Below are 19,769 nucleotides of genomic sequence, written 5' to 3'. Positions count from 1 at the left end.
TAATTTCTTTCAACATGTTTTATAGTTTTCAGAGTATTTGTTTTGGACTTCTTTTGTTAAATTTATTCCTACATATTTTGTTATTCTTAATGTTATTTTTAATGGAATTGTTTTCTTAATTTTATTTTAATATTGTTCATAGCTGCTGTTTACAAATACAACTGATTTTTTTATTATAGTAAGACATTTAACATGAGATCTACCCTTTAAAAAATTTTTAAGTGTGCAATACAGTATCATTAACTATAGGCTTGATGTTGTACAGTAGATCTCTAGAACGTTTTCATCTTACATAACTGAAACTTTATACCCATTGAATAGCAAGTTCCCATTTTCCCCTCTACCCAGCCCCTGACAACTACCGTTCTACTCTCTGCTTCTATGAGTTTGGCTGTTTCAGATACATTACATAACTGGAATCACACAGAATTTGTTCTTCTGTGATTGGCTTATTTCTCATAGCATAGTGTCCTCCAGGTTCATCGACACTGTCATATTTTGCAAAATTTCCTTCTTTTTTAAAGGCTGAATAATATTCCATTTTATGTATTACCAGATTTTCTTTTGCCATTCAGTTGTTGCTATATATTTAGGTTGTTTTCGTATCTTGACTATTGTGAATAATGCTGCATTTGAACATGGGCATGCAAATATCTCTTCAAGATTCTGACTTCAATTCTTTTGGATAAATATCCAGAAGTGAGATTGCTGAATCATATGGTAGTTCTATTTTTAATTTTTGAGGAACCTCCATAATGTGTTCTATAGTGGCTGCACCATTTTACATTCCCAGCAACAGTGTACAAGGGTCCTAATTTCTTCACATTCTCACCAATACCTGTTATCTTTGGGTGTTTTTTTAACCATGGTCATCCTAACAGGTGTGAGGTGATAGCTCATTGTGGTTTGATTCACATTTCCATGATGATTTAGTGATGTTGAGCATCTTTACATGTGTGTGGTGGCTATTTGTATATCATCTTTGGTGAGATGTCTACTCAAGTAAAATTTAATTGATTTTTATTATTGATCTTATATCATGAAACTTCACCGAACTCGTTTATTAGTTGTAGTTGCTTGTTAGTGAATTCTTTAGAATTTTCTATATACAAGATCATGTCATCTGCAAATAGAGTTTTTACCTCTTCCTTTCCAATCTGGATGCCTTTTATTTCTTTTCTTACTTAATCTCCCTGGTTCAAGCCCCCCATAAAATGTTGAATACAAGTGATAAGAGTGGACATCCTTGTCTTGTTCTGATCTTCAGGGGGAAAGCTTCGGTCTTCAACCACTCATTATGATGTTAGCTGTAGGTTGTTGTAGGAAAAAAATCTAAACTTTTATTAGATTGAGGAGGTTCCCTTCTGTTCCTAGTTTGTTGAGTCTTTTTGTCATGAAGGTGTGTCGAATTTTGTTATGTGTTTTTTTTCTGTATCTATTAAGATGATGCGTTTATCTTTTATTCTGTTGATGTAGTGTATTAATTGATGTTCAGATGTTAAAACAGCCTTGAATTTCTGGAATCAGTCCCACTTCATGTTGTATAATCCTTTTAGTATATCACTGAATTTGGTTTTCTAGTATTTCCTGGAGGATTTTTGCATCTATATTCATAAAGGATATTGGACTGTAGTTTTCTGGTGACATCTTTGTCTGATTTTGGTATCTGGGTAATATTGGCCTCATAGAATGACTTGGGAAGTGTTCCCTTCTCTTTTTTGGAAGAGATTATGAAGAGCTAGTATTAATTCCTCTTTAAATATTTTGTAGAATTAACCAGTTAACCCATCTGTGCATGGGCTTTACTACCATGTGGGAACGTTTGTTTATTTGTTTGTTCGTTTGAGACAGAGTCTAACGATATCACCCAAGGTGGTCTCAAACTCCGGGGCTCATGCAATCCTTCCGCCTCAGCCTCCCGAGTAGCTGGGAATACAGGCACAAGCCATATGCCCATGCACCACGAGCCAAGAACCCATACTTTGTAGGAAGTTTTGTACTTACTAATTTGATATATTTGTTTGTAATAGGTCTATTAAGATGTTATCTTTCTTTTTGAGTTGGTTTGGGTAGTTTGTGTCTTTCTAGGAATTTGTCTGTTTCATTAAGATTATGTAATTTGTCCGCATATGGCTGCTGATGGTATGCCCTTATAATCCTTTTTCTTTCTGAAGGTCAGAATTGAGGTCTTTATTTCCCCTTTTTTTCTTGGTCCTTCTAGCTAACGATTTGTCTATTTTGTTGATATTTTCATAGGAAAAAATTGGGGATTCATATGCTTTCCCTGTTGTGTTTCTAGTCTCTATTTCATTTCCTTCCACTCTAATCCTTATTATTTCCTTCCTTCTGCTTGCTTTCAATTTAGTTTGCTCTTCTTTCTTTATTGTCTTCAAATGGAAAGTTTGTTTATTGATTTGAGATATTTATCCTTTCTTTAATATAGGCATTTATAACATAAATTGTTCGTTAAGTGCTGTTTTAGCTGCATCCCACAAGTTTTGCTATGTTGTGCTTTCGTTTTCATTCATTTCATTATTTTCTAATTTTGCTAGTGATTTTTTCCTTAATGCATTTATTATTTAGAAGTGTGTTGTTTAATTTCCACATATTTGTAAATTTCCTTAATTTCTTTCTGTTACTGACTTCTGTTGTGGTTAGAGAACATACTTCATATGATTTCAATTTTAAATTTATTATGGCTCATCTTATGGCCCATGAGGGCAACAAACTAAACCATGGACCAGCTAGAAGTTTAACAGAGATAATCAGGTAAAGAGACAGCTAAGAATGTCCCAAATCATCAGTATTTTTATGGCTCTTCTCATGTATCACCAGATTGCTTTCAAAAAGTATTGTACCAGCGTACAGCACTGCTAGCTACATATAAGTCTACTAGCTTCACTATAACCTCTTTGTCTTGGCTGCTTCACTTAATATTTGGTTTATAATTCTGCAGAGTATGTTTATTGTTCACTATAAAGTTCAAAGACTTGGGCTGGGCGTGGTGGCTCACTCCTGTAATCCCAGCACTTTGGGAGGCCCAGGAGGGCGGATCACGAGGTCAGGAGATCAAGACCATCCTGGCTAACACGGTGAAACCCCGTCTCTACTAAAAATACAAAAAATTAGCCGGGCATGGTGGCGGGCGCCTGTAGTCCTAGCTACTCGGGAGGCTGAGGCAGGAGAATGGTATGAACCCGGGAGGCAGAGCTTGCAGTGAGCCGAGATTGTGCCACGCCACTGCACTCCAGCCTGGGCGACAGAGCAAGACTCCGTCTCAAAAAAAAAAAAAAAAAAAAAAAAGTTCAAAGACTTCATCATAGAAACAGAGATAACTTTTGATTTATGTCTTTCCTCTCCTCTTCCAAGTCACCTGGAACCTCTATGACTCCAAGTAGTGGGTCCTTTCCTAGTGCATATGATCACCAGTCATCTAAAGATAGTCGTCAAGGTCAATGGCAACGCCGAAGAAGGCTGGATGGGGCACTGAATAGAGTTCCAGTTGGATTTTACCAAAAAGTATGGAAAGTTTTGCAGAAGGTGAGCATAATACATTGTCGATGTCTCATTTTTCCCCCTTGAAATTCTCAGTCTCCTTGGCAGAGATATGACATGACTGTAATATAATCACTGCAATTATATAAAAATCATAACTCAGATAGACAAAACCAAGAAGAAAACATAAAAATGAAACAGTTGATTTGTTATTGTGGCATTATTAATAATTTAGTCTCTTTCTATTATTGTTGCCATAGTCTTGTTTCTAAATTAGACTTTTAAAATCATCACTTCTCTGCTTCTGGCCATAGTTGGACACTGTGATACATTTGCTGCTAATCAAATGAATTTGTTACTAAAGAGCTAACTTTCTTTGTAGCTGTGGAGGGTTGTAAATGTTATTTGTAGCAAAGTGCTATTCATAACCAAGTATCAGTAGAGTAAAACAAATGCAGTACTTGGGGAGTTTGCGTTAGGAGTTATTACCCATATTTTTTCTTGGATGAAAACTACTAAATAAATGCCAAGTCATAATGATGGTAATAGTTCGGAGACTCTTTGATGTGACCAATATTTATTTTTCTTTTGAAGGCCTATTTGGCCAAAGAAATTTAAGGGCATGCCACACTATTATGGTGGTGACAGTTTTAGAGGGCCAAGAACACTATTATGCTCAGCATAGGTCTCATTCATAGTCTCTTAGGTGCCACTTTCTGCATCATTGGCTTTAATAAGGACCTGAAGATCACTTCATCCAGGACTTAAACCCTTTAGTTATGTTTTTTCCCCTTTGGGCACTGATATTCTTCCAAGGACAGAATCAGGTGATCTTTTGGAAAGGTAAAAGTTGATTCCTCAGACTATGGGCTCCGGCAATCTTCCTTTTAAAGAGTACTGATAACTTGCTTTTTTTGCAGCTAACTTCTATAGCACAATGGTGACAAATATTATTTTATCTCTTCAGTTATGCATGGATTATGGCAATGTTCTATGTGCTCATACAGCAAAGAACAAAACAGACAATAATCTTCATTCTCCTTGAACTTATATTCTGCTAGGGAGGAACAAATTATAAATAATAAACAGTAAATAAGCAAAGTATCTAGAATGTTAAGAGATGGTAAGTACTGTGGAAAAACAAGAGCAGGGTAAGAGTATTTATGAAGGGATGGGATGCTTAGCTAGAAAATGTAGTAACAGTACATGTCCGATAAATGCATGTCTTGATTTCATTTTCAAATTAAGACTTTATGTTCTAGCATTAGGTATATGTAGAACATAAAGTCTTAATTTGAAAATGAAATCAAGACATGCATTTATCGGACATGTACTGTTACTACATTTTCTAGCTAACCATCCCATCCCTTCATAAATACTCTTACCCTGCTCAGTTAGTGGGTGCAGCGCACCTGCATGGCACATGTATACAATGTAACTTACCTGCACATTGTGCACATGTACCATAAAACCTGAAGTATAATAATAATAATAGTAAAAAAAAAAAGACTTTATGTTCAAAGAAAAGCACTTAAAATTTAAATGAAAATATATTGTTTTAAATCATTCATAAACCAATATCTCCCATATACAACATGCAATGTATAGTAATTAAAATTGGCATTTCTGAAAGCATTGTTATAAAGATATTTAGAGTTATACCCAGTAACAGATAGTTTTGTTGACTACTGTATATGGAACAATAGCCAATTCTATAAATGACTTTAAAATTCTAAAAGTATTGGTGTGCTAGGAATGACAAATTTGATTTGTGTAAATACTCTTTAAATTCTGGAAAGGTTTTTTCTTCTTTTTTTTTTTTAATTATACTTTAAGTTCTAGGGTACATGAGCACAATATGCAGGCTCATTACATAGGTATACATGTGCCATGCTGGCCCACTGCACCCATCAACCCGTCATTTACATTAGGTATTTCTCCCAGTGCTATCTCTCCTCTCGCCCCCCACCCCACGACAGTCCTGGTGTGTGATGTTCCCCACACTGTGACCAAGTGTTCTCATTGTTCAATTCCCACCTATGAGTGAGAACATGTGGTGTTTGGTTTTTTGTCCTTGTGATAGTTTGCTCAGAATGATGGTTTCCAGCTTCATCTATGTCCCTGCAAAGGACATGAACTCATGCTTTTTTATGGCTGCATAGTATTCCATGGTATATATGTGCCACATTTTCTTAATCCAGTCTATCATTGATGGGCATTTGCATTGGTTCCAAGTCTTTGCTATTGTGAATAGTGCCGCAATAAACATACATGTGCATGTATCTTTATAGTAGCATGATTTATAATGCTTTGGGTATATACCTAGTAATGGGATTGCTGGGTCAAATGGTATTTCTAGCTCTAGGTCCTTGAGGAATCACCACACTGTCTTCCACAATGGTTGAACTAGTTTACACTCCCACCAACAGTGTAAAAGCGCTCCTATTTCTCCACATCCGCTCCAGCATTTGTTGTTTCCTGACTTTTTAATGATCACCATTCTAACTGGTGTGAGATGGTATCTCATTGTGGTTTTGATTTGCATTTCTGTGATGACCAGTGATGATGAGCATTTTTTCACGTGTCTGTTGGCTGCATAAATGTCTTCTTTTGAGAAGTGTCTGTTCATATCCTTTGCCCATTTTTTGATGGGGTTGTTTGTTTTTTTCTTGTAAATTTGTTTAAATTCTTTATAGATTCTGGATATTAGCCATTTGTCAGATGGGTAGGTTGCAAAAATTTTCTCCCATTCTGTAGGTTGCCTGTGCACTCTGATGGTAGTTTCCTTTGCTATGCAGAAGCTCTTTAGTTTAATTAGATCCCATTTGTCTATTTTGGCTTTTGTTGCAATTGCTTTTGGTGTTTTAGTCATGAAGTCCTTGCACATGCCTATTGCCTAGGTTTTCTTCTAGGGTTTTTATGGTTTTAGGTCTAACATTTAAGTCTTTAACCCGTCTTGAATTAATTTTTGTATGAAGTGTAAAGAAGGGATCCAGTTTCAGCTTTCTACATATGGCTAGCCAGTTTTCCCAGCACCGTTTATTAAATAGGGAATCCTTTCCCCATTTCTTGTTTTTGTCAGGTTTGTCAAAGATCAGATGGTTGTAGGTGTTTAGTGTTATTTCTGAGGCCTCTCTTCTGTTCCATTGGTCTATATCTCTGTTTTGGTACCAGTACCATGCTGTTTTGGTTACTGTAGCCTTGTAGTATAGTTTGAAGTCAGGTAGCATGATGCCTCCAGCTTTGTTCTTTTTCCTAGGATTGACTTGGCAATGCGGGCTCTTTTTTGGTTCCATATGAACTTTAAAGTAGTTTTTTTCCAATTCTGTGAAGAAAGTCATTGGTAGCTTGATGGGGATGGCATTGAATCTATAAATTATCTTCAGCAGTATGGCCATTTTCATGATATTGATTCTTCCTATCCATGAGCATGGAATGTTCTTCCATTTGTGTGTGTCCTCTCTTATTTCCTTGAGCAGTGGTTTGTAGTTCTCCTTGAAGAGGTCCTTCACATCCCTTGTACGTTGGATTCCTAGGTATTTTATTCTCTTTGTAGCAATTGTGAATGAAAGTTCACTCATGATTTGGATCTCTGTTTATTATTGGTGTATGGGAATGCTTGTGATTTTTGCACATTGATTTTGTATCCTGAGACTTTGCTGAAGTTGCTTATCAGCTTAAGGAGATTTTGGGCTGAGACGATGGGGTTTTCTAAATATACAATTATGTCATGTGCAAACAGGGACAATTTGACTTCCTCTTTTCCTAATTGAATACCCTTTATTTCTTTCTCTTGTCTGATTGCCCTGGCCAGAACTTCCAACACTATGTTGAATAGGAATAGTGAGAGAGGGTGTCCCTGTGTTGTGCCAGTTTTCAAAGGCAATGCTTCCAATTTTTGCCCATTCAGTATGATATTGGCTGTGGGTTTGTCTTAAATAGCTCTTATTAATTTGAGATATGTTCCATCAATACCTAGTTTATCGAGAGTTTTTAGCATGAAGTACTTTTGAATTTTGTCAAAGGCCTTTTCTGCATCTATCGAGAAAATCATGTGGTTTTTGTCGATGGTTCTGTTTATGTGATGGATTACTTTTATTGATTTGCATATGTTGAAGCAGCCTTGCATCCCAGGGATGAAGCCGACTCGATCGTGGTTGATAAGCTTTTTGATGTGCTGCTGGATTCGGTTTGCCAGTATTTTACTGAGGATTTTCCCGTTGATGTTCATCAGGGATATTGGTCTAACATTCTCTTTTTTTGTTATGTCTCTGCCAGGCTTTGGTATCAGGATGATGCTGGCCTCATAAACTGAGTTAGAGAGGATTCCCTCTTTTTCTATTGATTGGAATAGTTTCAGAAGGAATGGCACCAGCTCCTCTTTGTACCTCTGGTAGAATTCGGCTGTGAATCCATCTGGTCCTGGACTTTTTTTGGTTGGTAGGCTATTAATTATTGCCTCAATTTCAGAACCTGTTATTGGTCAATTCAGAGATTCAGTTTCTTCCTGGTTTAGTCTTGGGAGGGTGTGTGTGTCCAGGAATTTATCCATTTCTTCTAGATTTTCCAGTTTATTTGCATAGAGGTGTTTATAGTATTCTCTGATGGTATTTTGTATTTCTGTGGGATCGGTGGTGATATCCCCTTTATCATTTTTTATTGTGTCTATTTGATTCTTCTCTCTTTTCTTCTTTATTAGTGTTGCTAGCGGTCTATTAATTTTGTTGATCTTTTCAAAAAACCAGCTCCTGGATTCATTGATCTTTTGAAGGATTTTTTGTGTCTCTGTCTCCTTTAATTCTGCTCTGATCTTAGTTATTTCTTACCTTCCGCTAGCTTTTGAATTTGTTTGCTCTTGCTTCTCTAGTCGTTTTAATTGTGATGTTAGGGTGTCAATTTTAGATCTTTTCTGCTCCCTCTACACACTGCTTTGAATGTGTCCCAGAGATTCTGGTATGTTGTGTCTTTGTTCTCATTGGTTTCAAAGAACACCTTTATTTCTGCCTTCATTTCGTTATGTACCCAGTATTCGTTCAGGAGCAGGTTGTTCAGTTTCCATGCAGTTGTGCAGTATTGAGTTAGTTTATTAATCCTGAGTTCTAATTTGATTGGACTGTGGTCTGAGAGACAGTTTGTTGTGATTTCTGTTCTTTTACATTTGCTGAGAAATGCTTTACTTCCAACTATGTGGTCAATTTTAGAACAAGTGCCATGTGGTGCTGACAAGAATGTATATTCCGTTGGTTTGGGGTGGAGAGTTCTGTAGATGTCTATTAGGTGTGCTTGGTGCAGAGCTGAGTTCAAGTCCTGGATATCCTTGTTAACCTTCTGTCTCGTTGATGTGTCTAATATTGACAGTGGGGTGTTAAAGTCTCCCATTATTATTGTGTGGGAGTCTGAGTCTCTTTCTAGGTCTCTAAGGACTTGCTTTATGAATCTGGGTGCTCCTGTATTGGGTGCATATATATTAGGATAGTTAGCTCTTGTTGAATTGATCCCTTTACCATTATGGAATGGCCTTCTTTGTCTCTTTTGATCTTTGTTGGTTTAAAGTCTGTTTTATCAGATAATACGATTGCAACCCCTGCTTTTTTTTGCTTTCCATTTGCTTGGGAGATCTTCCATCCCTTTATTTTGAGCCTATGTGTGTCTTTGCACGTGAGATGGGTTTCCTGAATACAGCACACTGATGGGTCTTGAGTCTTTATCCAATTTGCCAGTCTGTGTCTTTTAATTGTGGCATTTAGCCCATTTACATTAAGGTTAATATTGTTACATTTGAATTTGATCCTGTCATTATGATGTTAGCTAGTGATTTTGCTCGTTAGTTGATGCAGTTTCTTCCTAGCATTGATAGTCTTTACAATTTGGCATGTTTTTGCAGTGGCTGGTACTGGTTGTTCCTTTCCATGTTTATTGCTTCCTTCAGGAGCTCTTGTAAGGCAGGCCTGGTGGTGACAAAATCTCTCAGCATTTGCTTGTCTGTAAAGGATTTTATTTATCCTTCACTTAGGAAGCTTAGTTTGGCTGGATATGAAATTCTAGGTTGAAATTTCTTTTCTTTAAGAATGTTGAATATTGGCCCCCACTCTCTTCTGGCTTGTAGAGTTTCTGCCGAGAGATCAGCTCTTAGTTTGATGGGTTTCCCTTTGTGGGTAACCCAACCTTTTTCTCTGGCTGCCCTTAACATTTTTTTCCTTCATTTCAACCTGGGTGAATCTGACAATTATGTGTCTTGGTGTTGCTCTTTTTGAGAAGTATCTTTGTGGTGTTCTCTTTATTTCCCAAATTTGAATGTTGGCCTGCCTTGCTAGTTTGGGGAAGTTCTCCTGGATAATATCCTGCAGAGTGTTTTCCAACTTGGTTCCATTCTCCCCGTCACTTTCAGGTACACCAATCAAACGTAGGTTTGGTCTTTTCACATAGTCCCATATTTCTTGGAGGCTTTGTTCGTTTCTTTTTACCCTTTTTTCTCCACACTTCTCTTCTCGCTTTATTTCATTAATTCAATCTTCAGTCACTGACATCCTTTCTTCCGCTTGATTGAATTGGCTACTGAAGCTTGTGCGTGCATCACGTAGTTCTCGTGCCGTGGTTTTCAGCTCCATCAGGTCACTTAAGTTCTTCTCTACACTGTTTATTCTAGTTAGCCATTCATCTAATCTTTTTTCAAGGTTTTTAGCTTCCTTGTGATGGGTTCAAAATCCTCCTTTAGCTCAGAGAAATTTGTTGTTACCAACCTTCTGAAGCCTACTTCTGTCAGCTTGTCAAAGTCATTCTCCATCCAGCTTTGTTCCATTGCTGGAGGAGCTGCGATCCTTTGGAGGAGAAGAGGCGCTCTGGGTTTTAGAATTTTCAGCTTTTCTGCTCTGGTTTCTCCCCATCTTTATGGTTTTATCTACCTTTGGTCTTTGATGTTGGTGACCTACCGATGGAGTTTTGGTGTGGATGTCCTTTCTGTTTATGTTGATGCTATTCCTTTCTGTTTGTTAGTTTTCCTTCTTGCAGTCAGGTCTCTCAGCTGCAGGTCTGTTGGAGTTTGCTGGAGGTCCACTCCAGACCCTCTTTGCCTGGTTATCACCAGCAGAGGCTGCAGAACAGCAAATACTGCTGCCTGATCCTTCCTCTGGAAGCTTCGTCTCAGGGGGCACCTGCCTGTGTGTGGTGTCATTCGGCCCCTAGTAGGAGGTGTCTCCCAGTTAAGCTACACGGGGTTAGGGACCCACTTGAGGAGGCAGTCTGTCCTTTCTCAGAGCTCAAACACTGTGCTGGGAGAACCACTGCTCTCTTGAGAGCTGTCAGACAGGGACGTTCAAGTCTGCAGAAGTTTCTGCTGCCTTTTGTTCAGCTATTCCCTACCCTGAGAAGTGGAATGTACAGGGGCAACAGGCCTTGCTGAGCTGAGGTGGGCTCCACCCAGTTCGAGCTTCCCAGGCAGCTTTGTTTACCTACTCACGCCTCAGCAATGGCGGACACCCCTCCACCAGCCAGGCTGCTGCCTTGCAGTTTGATCTCAGACTGCTGCGCTAGCAGTGGGCAAGGCTGTGTGGGCATGGGACCTGGCGAGCCAGGCGTGGGATATAATCTCCTGGTGTGCTATTTGCTAAGACCACTGGAAAAGTGCAGTATTTGGGTGGGAGTGTCTTGATTTTCCAAGTACAGTCTGTCACGGCTTCCCTCGGCTAGGAAAGGGAAATCCCCCAACCCCTTGCGCTTCCCGGGTGAGGTGATGCCCCACCCTGTTTTGGCTCACCCTCTGTGGGCTGCACCCACCATCCAACCAGTCCTAATGAGACGAACCAGTTACCTCAGTTGGAAATGCAAAAATCACCTGTCTTCTACATTGATCACACTGGGAGCTGCAGACTGGAGCTGTTCCTATTTGGCCATCTTGGAATGGAGACCCAAGGTTTTTTATAAACATCTTTTTTATTAGTCAATCATAACATGGCAAAATGCATACTTGCCATTTCTGAAAAGTGATCCAAACTCTACATCCACAGATGAAAAATTCTTATAGAATTTTGTGAAAAGCATACATGTTGAGTTAAACAAATTTTATATCTGTTAGAGTGCCATGAAATTAATACTTGCATTTTGGACTGCTGTAGTTTATACTTTTTATATGTTTCAAATCAGGTGTGCACCATTTGTACTGAGAACACCACAAAATGAATTATCTAAAATCCCTTGATTTTAATATGTGTTTTCGTTTATTAACAAATTATAGTAATTTCTTACACATTTTTCGAAACTAATTGTATAAGAATATATGTATCTGCTTATGGATACAGTGTGTAAATAAAACTTTTGCTCACCAAACTATCGCAAGGACAGAAAACCAAACACCGCGTGTTCTCACTCATAGGTGGGAATTGAACAATGGGAACACTTGGACACAGGATGGGGAACATCACACACCGGGGCCTGTCATGGGGTAGGGGGAGTGGGGAGGGAGAGCATTAGGAGATATACCTAATGTAAATGATGAGTTAACGGGTGCAGTACACCCACATGGCACATGTATACATATGTAACAAAACTGCATGTTGTGCACATGTACCCTAGTACTTAAAGTATAATAATAAAAAAAAACAAGGATTAAAAAAAAAAGAAAACTTTTGCTCACTAAAAAATAAGTAAATAAATAAATGCATGTCTTGAGTTTTTTCCTATGGCCTAAAATTGTTTTCCAAGGCCTGTTTGTGATGGCCATGCGAACTAGTATGATATCTTTCCAGATAGTCTCTGAATATTTGGGACTAGTCTATCCCAAAAGATAGAGCTTTCCTACTCATTCCATTTCCCTAAGTAGAGGATGAACCTTAGTTCTCCTATAGTCCAATCCTGCATCTTGGCACTTAGGAATCACAACCCCATGGCAAGGGCGCTTGGACTGCAGAGCCCCTTGCTAGTCTGTGATTACTCAGCATATACCACATGAGGCACACTTAGAAATACAGTGTCTCCTTATAGCCTCCCCGTTGTTTGTCTATTCTTGGTGATATGGTTTTTGGTGATACGGTTTTTTTTCTGTTTTGCAGTGTCACGGACTTTCTGTGGAAGGGTTTGTCCTTCCTTCTTCTACCACTAGAGAGGTAAGAGTCTCTTTCTTGCACATTTATGTGACTGATAACTTTTCTGGCTAAAGTATCCCAGTGATCACTTACTTTTCAAAGTGACAGATCTATGCTTTTATGAAACAACTGAACATGAAATGCATTTGAAGAAAAGAGAATTTTTTTAATTGAAAGAGAATATTATATAAGTATGGATTACTTTATATGAAAACAAATTCTTTTAATGGTTGATTAAGTTAGGCTGGCTTATGTGAGTGTTGTTAGACAAGGCAGAGGGATCAAAATCTATGAATGCATGGCTTCTCATGTCTCCCGTCCTTCACATTCCCACCTTTCTCTAGTAGGATGTTTGTAGACCATTAGAACATAAACCAGTGGTTGTTAGCTACAATTATATGTTGGGGTAACCTGGGTTCCAATTTCCAATTTAGTGGATTAGAATCTCCAGGGATGGGACGTGAGCATCTGTATTTTTTTTAACCTGTAGAATGATTCTGACATATAACCATGGTTGGAAAATATTACCATGGACCACAGACATAGATTATCAGATGCTTTTATATTTTCCTTTTTGTCCAAATTATACAGAAATTATAAAAACTAGCTTTTACACAGAGTCAACAAAGGAGCTAGTGTTAGCATGATTGAAATAGTAAGATTCAATAGTAGAAAGTTCTCAAAAATGCTGGGGTTGTTGCAGATAGCATCTTGGGGGACAGGTACAGAAAGCTAATGTTGTGCTTCAGGGCTTCACTATTGCCTACAGGCCTTTTCTCTAATCAAGAATGCCATGTCCCACATTTGTCCTTTCTCTACTTTTACGCAAGAGTGAAATGTTCATATAATCAATAATACATACCTGAATAGTACCTTTAAGAGTCTTCAAACATTATTTTTACATTTTTATTGATTGATTGATTGATTTTTATTTTATTTTATTTTATTATTATTATACTTTAAGTTTTAGGGTACATGTGCACAATGTGCAGGTTAGTTACATATGTGTACATGTGCCATGCTGGTGTGCTGCACCCATTAACTCGTCATTTAGCATTAGGTGTATCTCCTAAAGCTATCCCTCCTCCCTCCCCCCACCCCACAACAGTCCCCAGAGTGTGATGTTCCCCTTCCATTTTTAAATTTGGTCTTAAACACCGTTATGTAAAATAGGTAAAGAAGGGATTATCATTCCTAATTTATGGATAAGGAAACAAATTTAGAGATTAATTGTCTAAGGTTGTATAACTAGTAACTAACAAAGATAAGACTTGAACCCAAGTCTTTATACTCCAAATCTACATTGCCTCCCTAGAGGATATACTCAATACAAGTTTACCAAAGCATACTTCTCAATCCCCTTCACCCCAAAATAACTTTACATTTCTTAATGCCCTTTTTAATCTAATAGTATATGGATGATTTACATAATTCTAATTTTTATGTATTATACATACAATTTTAAGTTTTACCTCAGTTTTTCCTTTATTTACAGTCATCAGATTTTAATAAACAGTCATATAAAAACTCATGAAGTTGCTATGCCATGGTATGCCATTCCCATGTTTAGGTTACCTCTAGTTTTACACTTGTGACTAAAGCTACTATAAGTACTCCTCTATATGGAGCTTTCTTCCTCTTTTGAATTACTATCTTAGGATGAACTCTCAGAAATAGGATTATGGGTTAGAGGGCATGGACACTCTTATAGCTCTTGTTATGCTTTGCCAGATTGCCCTCCGAAAAGATTGAAGCAGTTTACTCACTCAGTTATTTTGAAGGGGGCTGAATCAATGCTCATGGCTACAGTGTTTTTACTGCCTTTCAGAGCAGGTGATTGATGTTTCTTGGATGATGGACTCTTAGGAAGTGATTTTCTTTTTCTCTATCACAGATGACTCCAGGTGAGATTAAATTCTCTGTTCATGTGGAGTCTGTCCTGAACCATGTACCTCAGCCAGAGTACCGCCAGCTGCTGGTTGAAGCCATCCTTGTCCTCACCATGCTGGCAGATATTGAAATTCATAGCATCGGAAGCATCATTGCTGTGGAAAAAATAGTGCATATTGCCAATGATTTGTTCCTTCAAGAACAGGTAGGCAAACCTGTTGTTTTCTCAATAGAGAAATGTTTTTACTCTAACCTGATGACATTCAGAGGTCTTTGAGGAGCCACGGTCACTTTTTTGTGCCCTCTTCCTCATACTTCTTTTCTGGGCCCCCTTTGTAGCGGCTCTGAGCTCTGTTTGCAAAAGAAGTAGGCTGCAGGAAGACCTCTGTCTTTCACCATGTGTTTTTGGTTTGTGTTAGAGGGTAAATTTGCCTGGAACTCAGGAGGCTTTATGCTTTTCCCTGAAAGGCGCTGAAGCATACCATTAGCATCATATTTCAAATTTCTGATCACAATGCTTTTTGTAGCTTTAAGGACTTAATAAGAAACTATTGGATGGCATATCCTTTCTGAACTATTAAGGAAAAGAGATTTGGTTTTAGTTTTACTTTGCTTTTGCTACTCACCTATAGGAAAATAAGAAAGTGAAACTTTTATTCCTACATTTTTCTTATTTTCTTAATAAATCTTCTTCCAGGAAATTATCCACATTCAAAAATACAAACTATTGAAAGTGTCCCAGATGTTGCCTGTATTAACAGTAGGAGCACATAAGTGAAGGACAGGCACTGTTGGCAGTAAGAAAATTTTCAAAACATATAATAGGTGTTTTCATTCTGTTAGCCACTGGGAGGAGATGCAAAAGAAAAGTATCCAGGGCTTTCTAGGACGATTCTAATTTTAAAAATTATGGATTGCTGTCAGTCCATGTATCTAAAAATGTGTTCCCTTTTAGGCATAGACCTCTAGCCTCAGAAAACTTAGTCTATTTGAATTAAGTCGCCTTAGAAAGAAATCATGATCAAATGCAGGATAAAAGAATACAAGCTGAAATTAGTAGTACTAGGAGTCAGATCAAAGCTCTACTAGGGTGATTTGTGTTAACATTTGTCTATTAATAGGTATGACTCAATAGCTTAATGATTATATTTAACTTATAGAAATTGATCATAATGGGGAAAATTCTAAACAATTAATAATTTTTAAATAATTTACATGATTTGGGGACCTAGTGAAAAATGCCTGTATACAAACTCATATTCACCCTTTTGTCCATAAACCTATTTCTTCCTGGATAAACAGTCTAGGGCCCAACTAATTGGTGTTGGGGAGGAGGTTCTGAATTATACTAATCAGGACTTTACTTAGTAGCATTAGTAATTTTTCCTTTCCCCTGTGTTCTTCTACCCTTAAAAACCAAACAGAAAACCCTCGGCGCAGATGATACCATGTTGGCAAAGGATCCCGCATCTGGCATCTGTACTCTTCTGTATGACAGTGCACCCAGTGGCAGGTTTGGCACCATGACCTACCTCTCCAAAGCAGCCGCCACCTACGTGCAGGAGTTCCTGCCCCACAGCATCTGTGCCATGCAATGAAGGTTTTGGTTCCTGGCTTCTGGGAGCCTTTTGACAGCTGGTCCCTGCCTCGGTTGATTGTGCATGGAACTAAAATGTTATTGCCTAATCACTCTGACCCTGCCCCTTTCTGTCCCATCCTTCCCAAGAAGAGAGAACTTTTTCGATAAACTAACTATTTTAGAAGAAGTGAACACTTACCTGGAGGCTCACCTTGCAGAACCAGTGACAATCTTATGAGTATAATGAACACTCAACCAGGCCTGTCATGATTGGCTTTATTTCTTTCATCATTCATAAAAGTTTGCATGTGTTTTTATTCTCTAGATCTGTTACCAACATAGTTTTCTAACTCCTGTTTGGGGAGCAAGTGTTAATAATAACTTATTTCTAAAGTTTGGTTTTTCTTGTTTGTGATTTTATTGTGTATATGAGTGGTGGGTACTTTGGGACATTATTTCAAATGAGTAAACTCTAAATTGTTAAATATTTATGCTGCTATAAATTAGAATTACCTATTCTACGTGCCTTTTCTTAGGAAAAGAGAGTACTGGATCATGGTTTTCTTCCTTACTTACAGGTTGCTTCACACTGAGTGATAATTTAAAATTGTTTCTGTGTAGAATCATTGTCTCTACTGTTGCCCTCTCTGTGTCTGCACACATAATGCCTCTCTCACTTTGGTGAAATGTCAAAAAAATGCAAGTACAGCGTGCATATTTAAGAATTTCTGAACTAACACTTGAAATCACATTTTATAAAGATTGTTGGTACTCAGAGTTGTGTTTGCAGCAGAAAATGCAGAATAACCCAGAGAAATGGAGCCCGGAGCCCAATTCCAGAGAGGAAGGGAAAGAAGAGACGATGCCTGGACAATGTCTTATACATAGGGAACAGAGAGGGAATCAGAGGTGGCTTAGTTCCCTGAAGACAGCCTTATGCGCCTAATCCCTGCCTTTGAAAACTGGGCCAATACACAACACAGACAATAATTTGAAGCCTCTGTATTCAGCAAAGATAAATACGGCAGTCCAGTCTATAGCTGCTCTACTTAGCATTCTTTTCATGTGCTCTTGGTCTCTGTCTCACTCACCTACTTTCTACCACATCCAACTCAACTCCCTGACACCCCACCCCCCATCTATTCTTAAACTCTTTCATATATATTTTCACTTCTGAATTCTAGTGTACATATCCCTGTATATCATGGTATCTGTGGGCATATGTCTGTTTCTTATAAAGACACATATTTGTGTGTGTGTGTGTGTGTGTGTATAAGCATACATGGGAATTTTTCTGAATGTAAGCAGTTTTGATGTGTCTGTACATCAATCTGTATCTACATTTGATGGACTGAGTAAGAATGTTGCATGTGAGAGAGGGGGTGTGACTGTGGACTCAGATTGACACACACAGGTTGGTGGAAGAATAGCTTCAGTCCTCTTCCTTCGTCCCATATGTAGGTGGCCTTGCTTGACAAAGGTTTCTCCTAACTCTCCCTCTTCTGAATTGTGCAGAGACTCTGCTAACTTCTCTGTTTGCACTTAGATAACTTCCTACTTCAACCCCCTCCTTTATCTTTGATTTCTAAGGTTTCTCCCCAATAACGGGAATGGTGAGGGTGAGGATGAGAGACTCTCTAAACAATTCTTGCAGAACCAGTGACCATCTTATGAATATAATGAATAAGTAAGCATATAGTAGGGTGATAGAATACAGATAGTAGAAACAAAGAGAGGACAGCAAACCTTTTCAGCACTTCTCTCAGAGCAAATGGAAACACACAGTAAGTAGCTTTCTGACTACATTATTTTCTGGTCACTTTTAAAGAAAGTTTACAACCTGTTCTGAAACTGTTTGTCTTTTCACTGGTTGTAAGTGTACCCCAGTCTCAGGGAGTATATCTGTAGTGCCACAGGTGAAAGATCCACTCCTTCCCACACTCATTCGCCTGAAGTGACTCGAAGGGCTGCATTTCTCTGAGTTTACAAAATTGTGTCATTATGGTCCCCATACAGTGGTATTTAACTTTTAAAGCAACTTTTAAGAAAACTCTACTTGTATTTTGTTCATTTTAAGTGTGTGGTACTAAAAAGACATGTTAGACTTTTTTTAAAAAAGCGCTTATGTTTTGAAAATAGAATAAATAATAAGAATTTCCAATTAAATCATGTCTGATGCCAATGTGCAAAACTTTACATGTGTTTTTGTGATTGGAGTTTATTTCATGGCTTTATTCTACATACTCTGCTTAATTATACAGTACAGTCAAAGCTCATTCATTGGGTTGAAGTAGAATAATATTAATATATCAATACATATATAGTATATTATGTTATACATTTTATAATATGTTAGATAATATATGTAAAGAAATGCAGCTTAATCATTCAAATACATACCCACTCAAACAAGGCTTACTAAATTCAAGTGGGCTTATTGACATCTGTAGGGAACATTTTCTTTTCTTTTCTTTTCTTTTTTTTTTTTTTTAAGACGGAGTCTTGCTCTATCGCCCAGGCTGGAGTGCAGTGGGGTGATCTCGGCTCACTGCAACCACTGCCTCCCGGATTCAAGCGATTCTCCTGTCTCAGCCTCCTGAGTAGCTGGGATTACAGGCATGCGCCACCACGCCCAGCTAATTTTTTTTGTATTTCTAGTAGAGACGGGGTTTCACCATGTTGGCCAGGCTGGTCTCGAACTCCTGACCTCAAGTGATCCGCCTGCCTCAGCCTCCCAAAGTGCTGGGATTACACCCGTGAGCCACCGCTCCTGGCCTGTAGGGAACATTTTCTGATGAATGAATAAAACAGATTTTTACTTAGCATTTCAATTGTGTACAAATGGTGCTTCTTCCTTAATGAAGGGTATTTTAAAACAACTTGTTTTTCTAAATATTAAAAATATTTGGCAGAATCTCGTTTATACTATTCATTAGCCCTTTCTGTAACAGGATTTATCCAGCGAGGATGAACATTGTCTCTACAGTTCCATCCTGGTTAATGAAATTTTACTACATTCTGGGAATCTTACACAACTGGTGGGGCAAAAGTTGTTCTTCACCACAGCTGGCAAAACCTCTGCCATTCCTTTTTCTGCTTACCGAGTACCTAGTATCTGCACTAATGCAGTGGAGATTATTTTCCACATGTAGTCTTCATTTCCTTTTTATTTATTTATTTATTTAAAATACAGCCATCAATTTTTATTCTTATATTTGGTAGACATTCATTTCCTTTTCAACTTGAGTAACCTCAGGTGTTGGTTTGTCCAGGACAGCCCCCATTTATGCCTGTTTTACTGGCATAATTATCAATAGCACTGTGTCACTCTTAAAAAATGTCTCAGTTTGAAAGATATGGTTACCCTATATTTAGCAGATGTGTGATTTCTTTTAAGGCTAAGCCAAAAAACCAAGAACTTATTCTCAAACCACTAGTAGTACTTGTGCAGTAGTGGTATGGGGGTAAGGATGACAGTAGGGGAAAACTCCCTTCCCCACCAAATATAGAAATATTTGGCATAATGGCTCTTAAATAACCAATATTTGAGCACATACCAAATGCCATTGTTATATAGGCACTTAGCGTGAGCAATTTTATCTTCACAATTGCCATGTAAGATAGATACTGCCATCTCCGTCTTACAAGTAAGCGAACTGAGGCACTGAGGGTTTAAGTACATTGCCCCAAATGAATCATCTAATAAGTGATAGAGCTGGAATTTGAAC

The 19,769-nt window shown here is 38.1% G+C and overlaps 1 protein-coding gene across 4 annotated transcripts in view; it reads left to right on the top strand.

The window, feature by feature from the left end:
• The window catches only part of PHKA1 (phosphorylase kinase regulatory subunit alpha 1), a 129,062-nt gene extending 110,839 nt beyond the window's left edge, over positions 1 to 18,223 (top strand). For all 4 annotated transcript variants that reach the window (XM_054472053.2, XM_054472051.2, XM_054472050.2 and 1 more), the window contains 4 exons: positions 3,370 to 3,540; positions 12,540 to 12,593; positions 14,467 to 14,667; positions 15,887 to 18,223. In XM_054472053.2, the coding sequence (XP_054328028.1) occupies positions 3,370 to 3,540; positions 12,540 to 12,593; positions 14,467 to 14,667; positions 15,887 to 16,060 (600 nt within the window). In that variant the 3' untranslated portion in view covers positions 16,061 to 18,223. The remainder of the gene's footprint in view (positions 1 to 3,369; positions 3,541 to 12,539; positions 12,594 to 14,466; positions 14,668 to 15,886) is intronic.
• The last annotated feature ends 1,546 nt before the right edge of the window (positions 18,224 to 19,769 follow it).

The sequence above is a fragment of the Pongo pygmaeus genome, chromosome X (genome assembly GCF_028885625.2).
Source record: "Pongo pygmaeus isolate AG05252 chromosome X, NHGRI_mPonPyg2-v2.0_pri, whole genome shotgun sequence".
Lineage (NCBI taxonomy): Eukaryota > Metazoa > Chordata > Mammalia > Primates > Hominidae > Pongo > Pongo pygmaeus.
The sequence above is the reverse complement of the archived record's forward strand: the minus strand, read 5'-3'. Positions and strand labels throughout refer to the sequence as shown.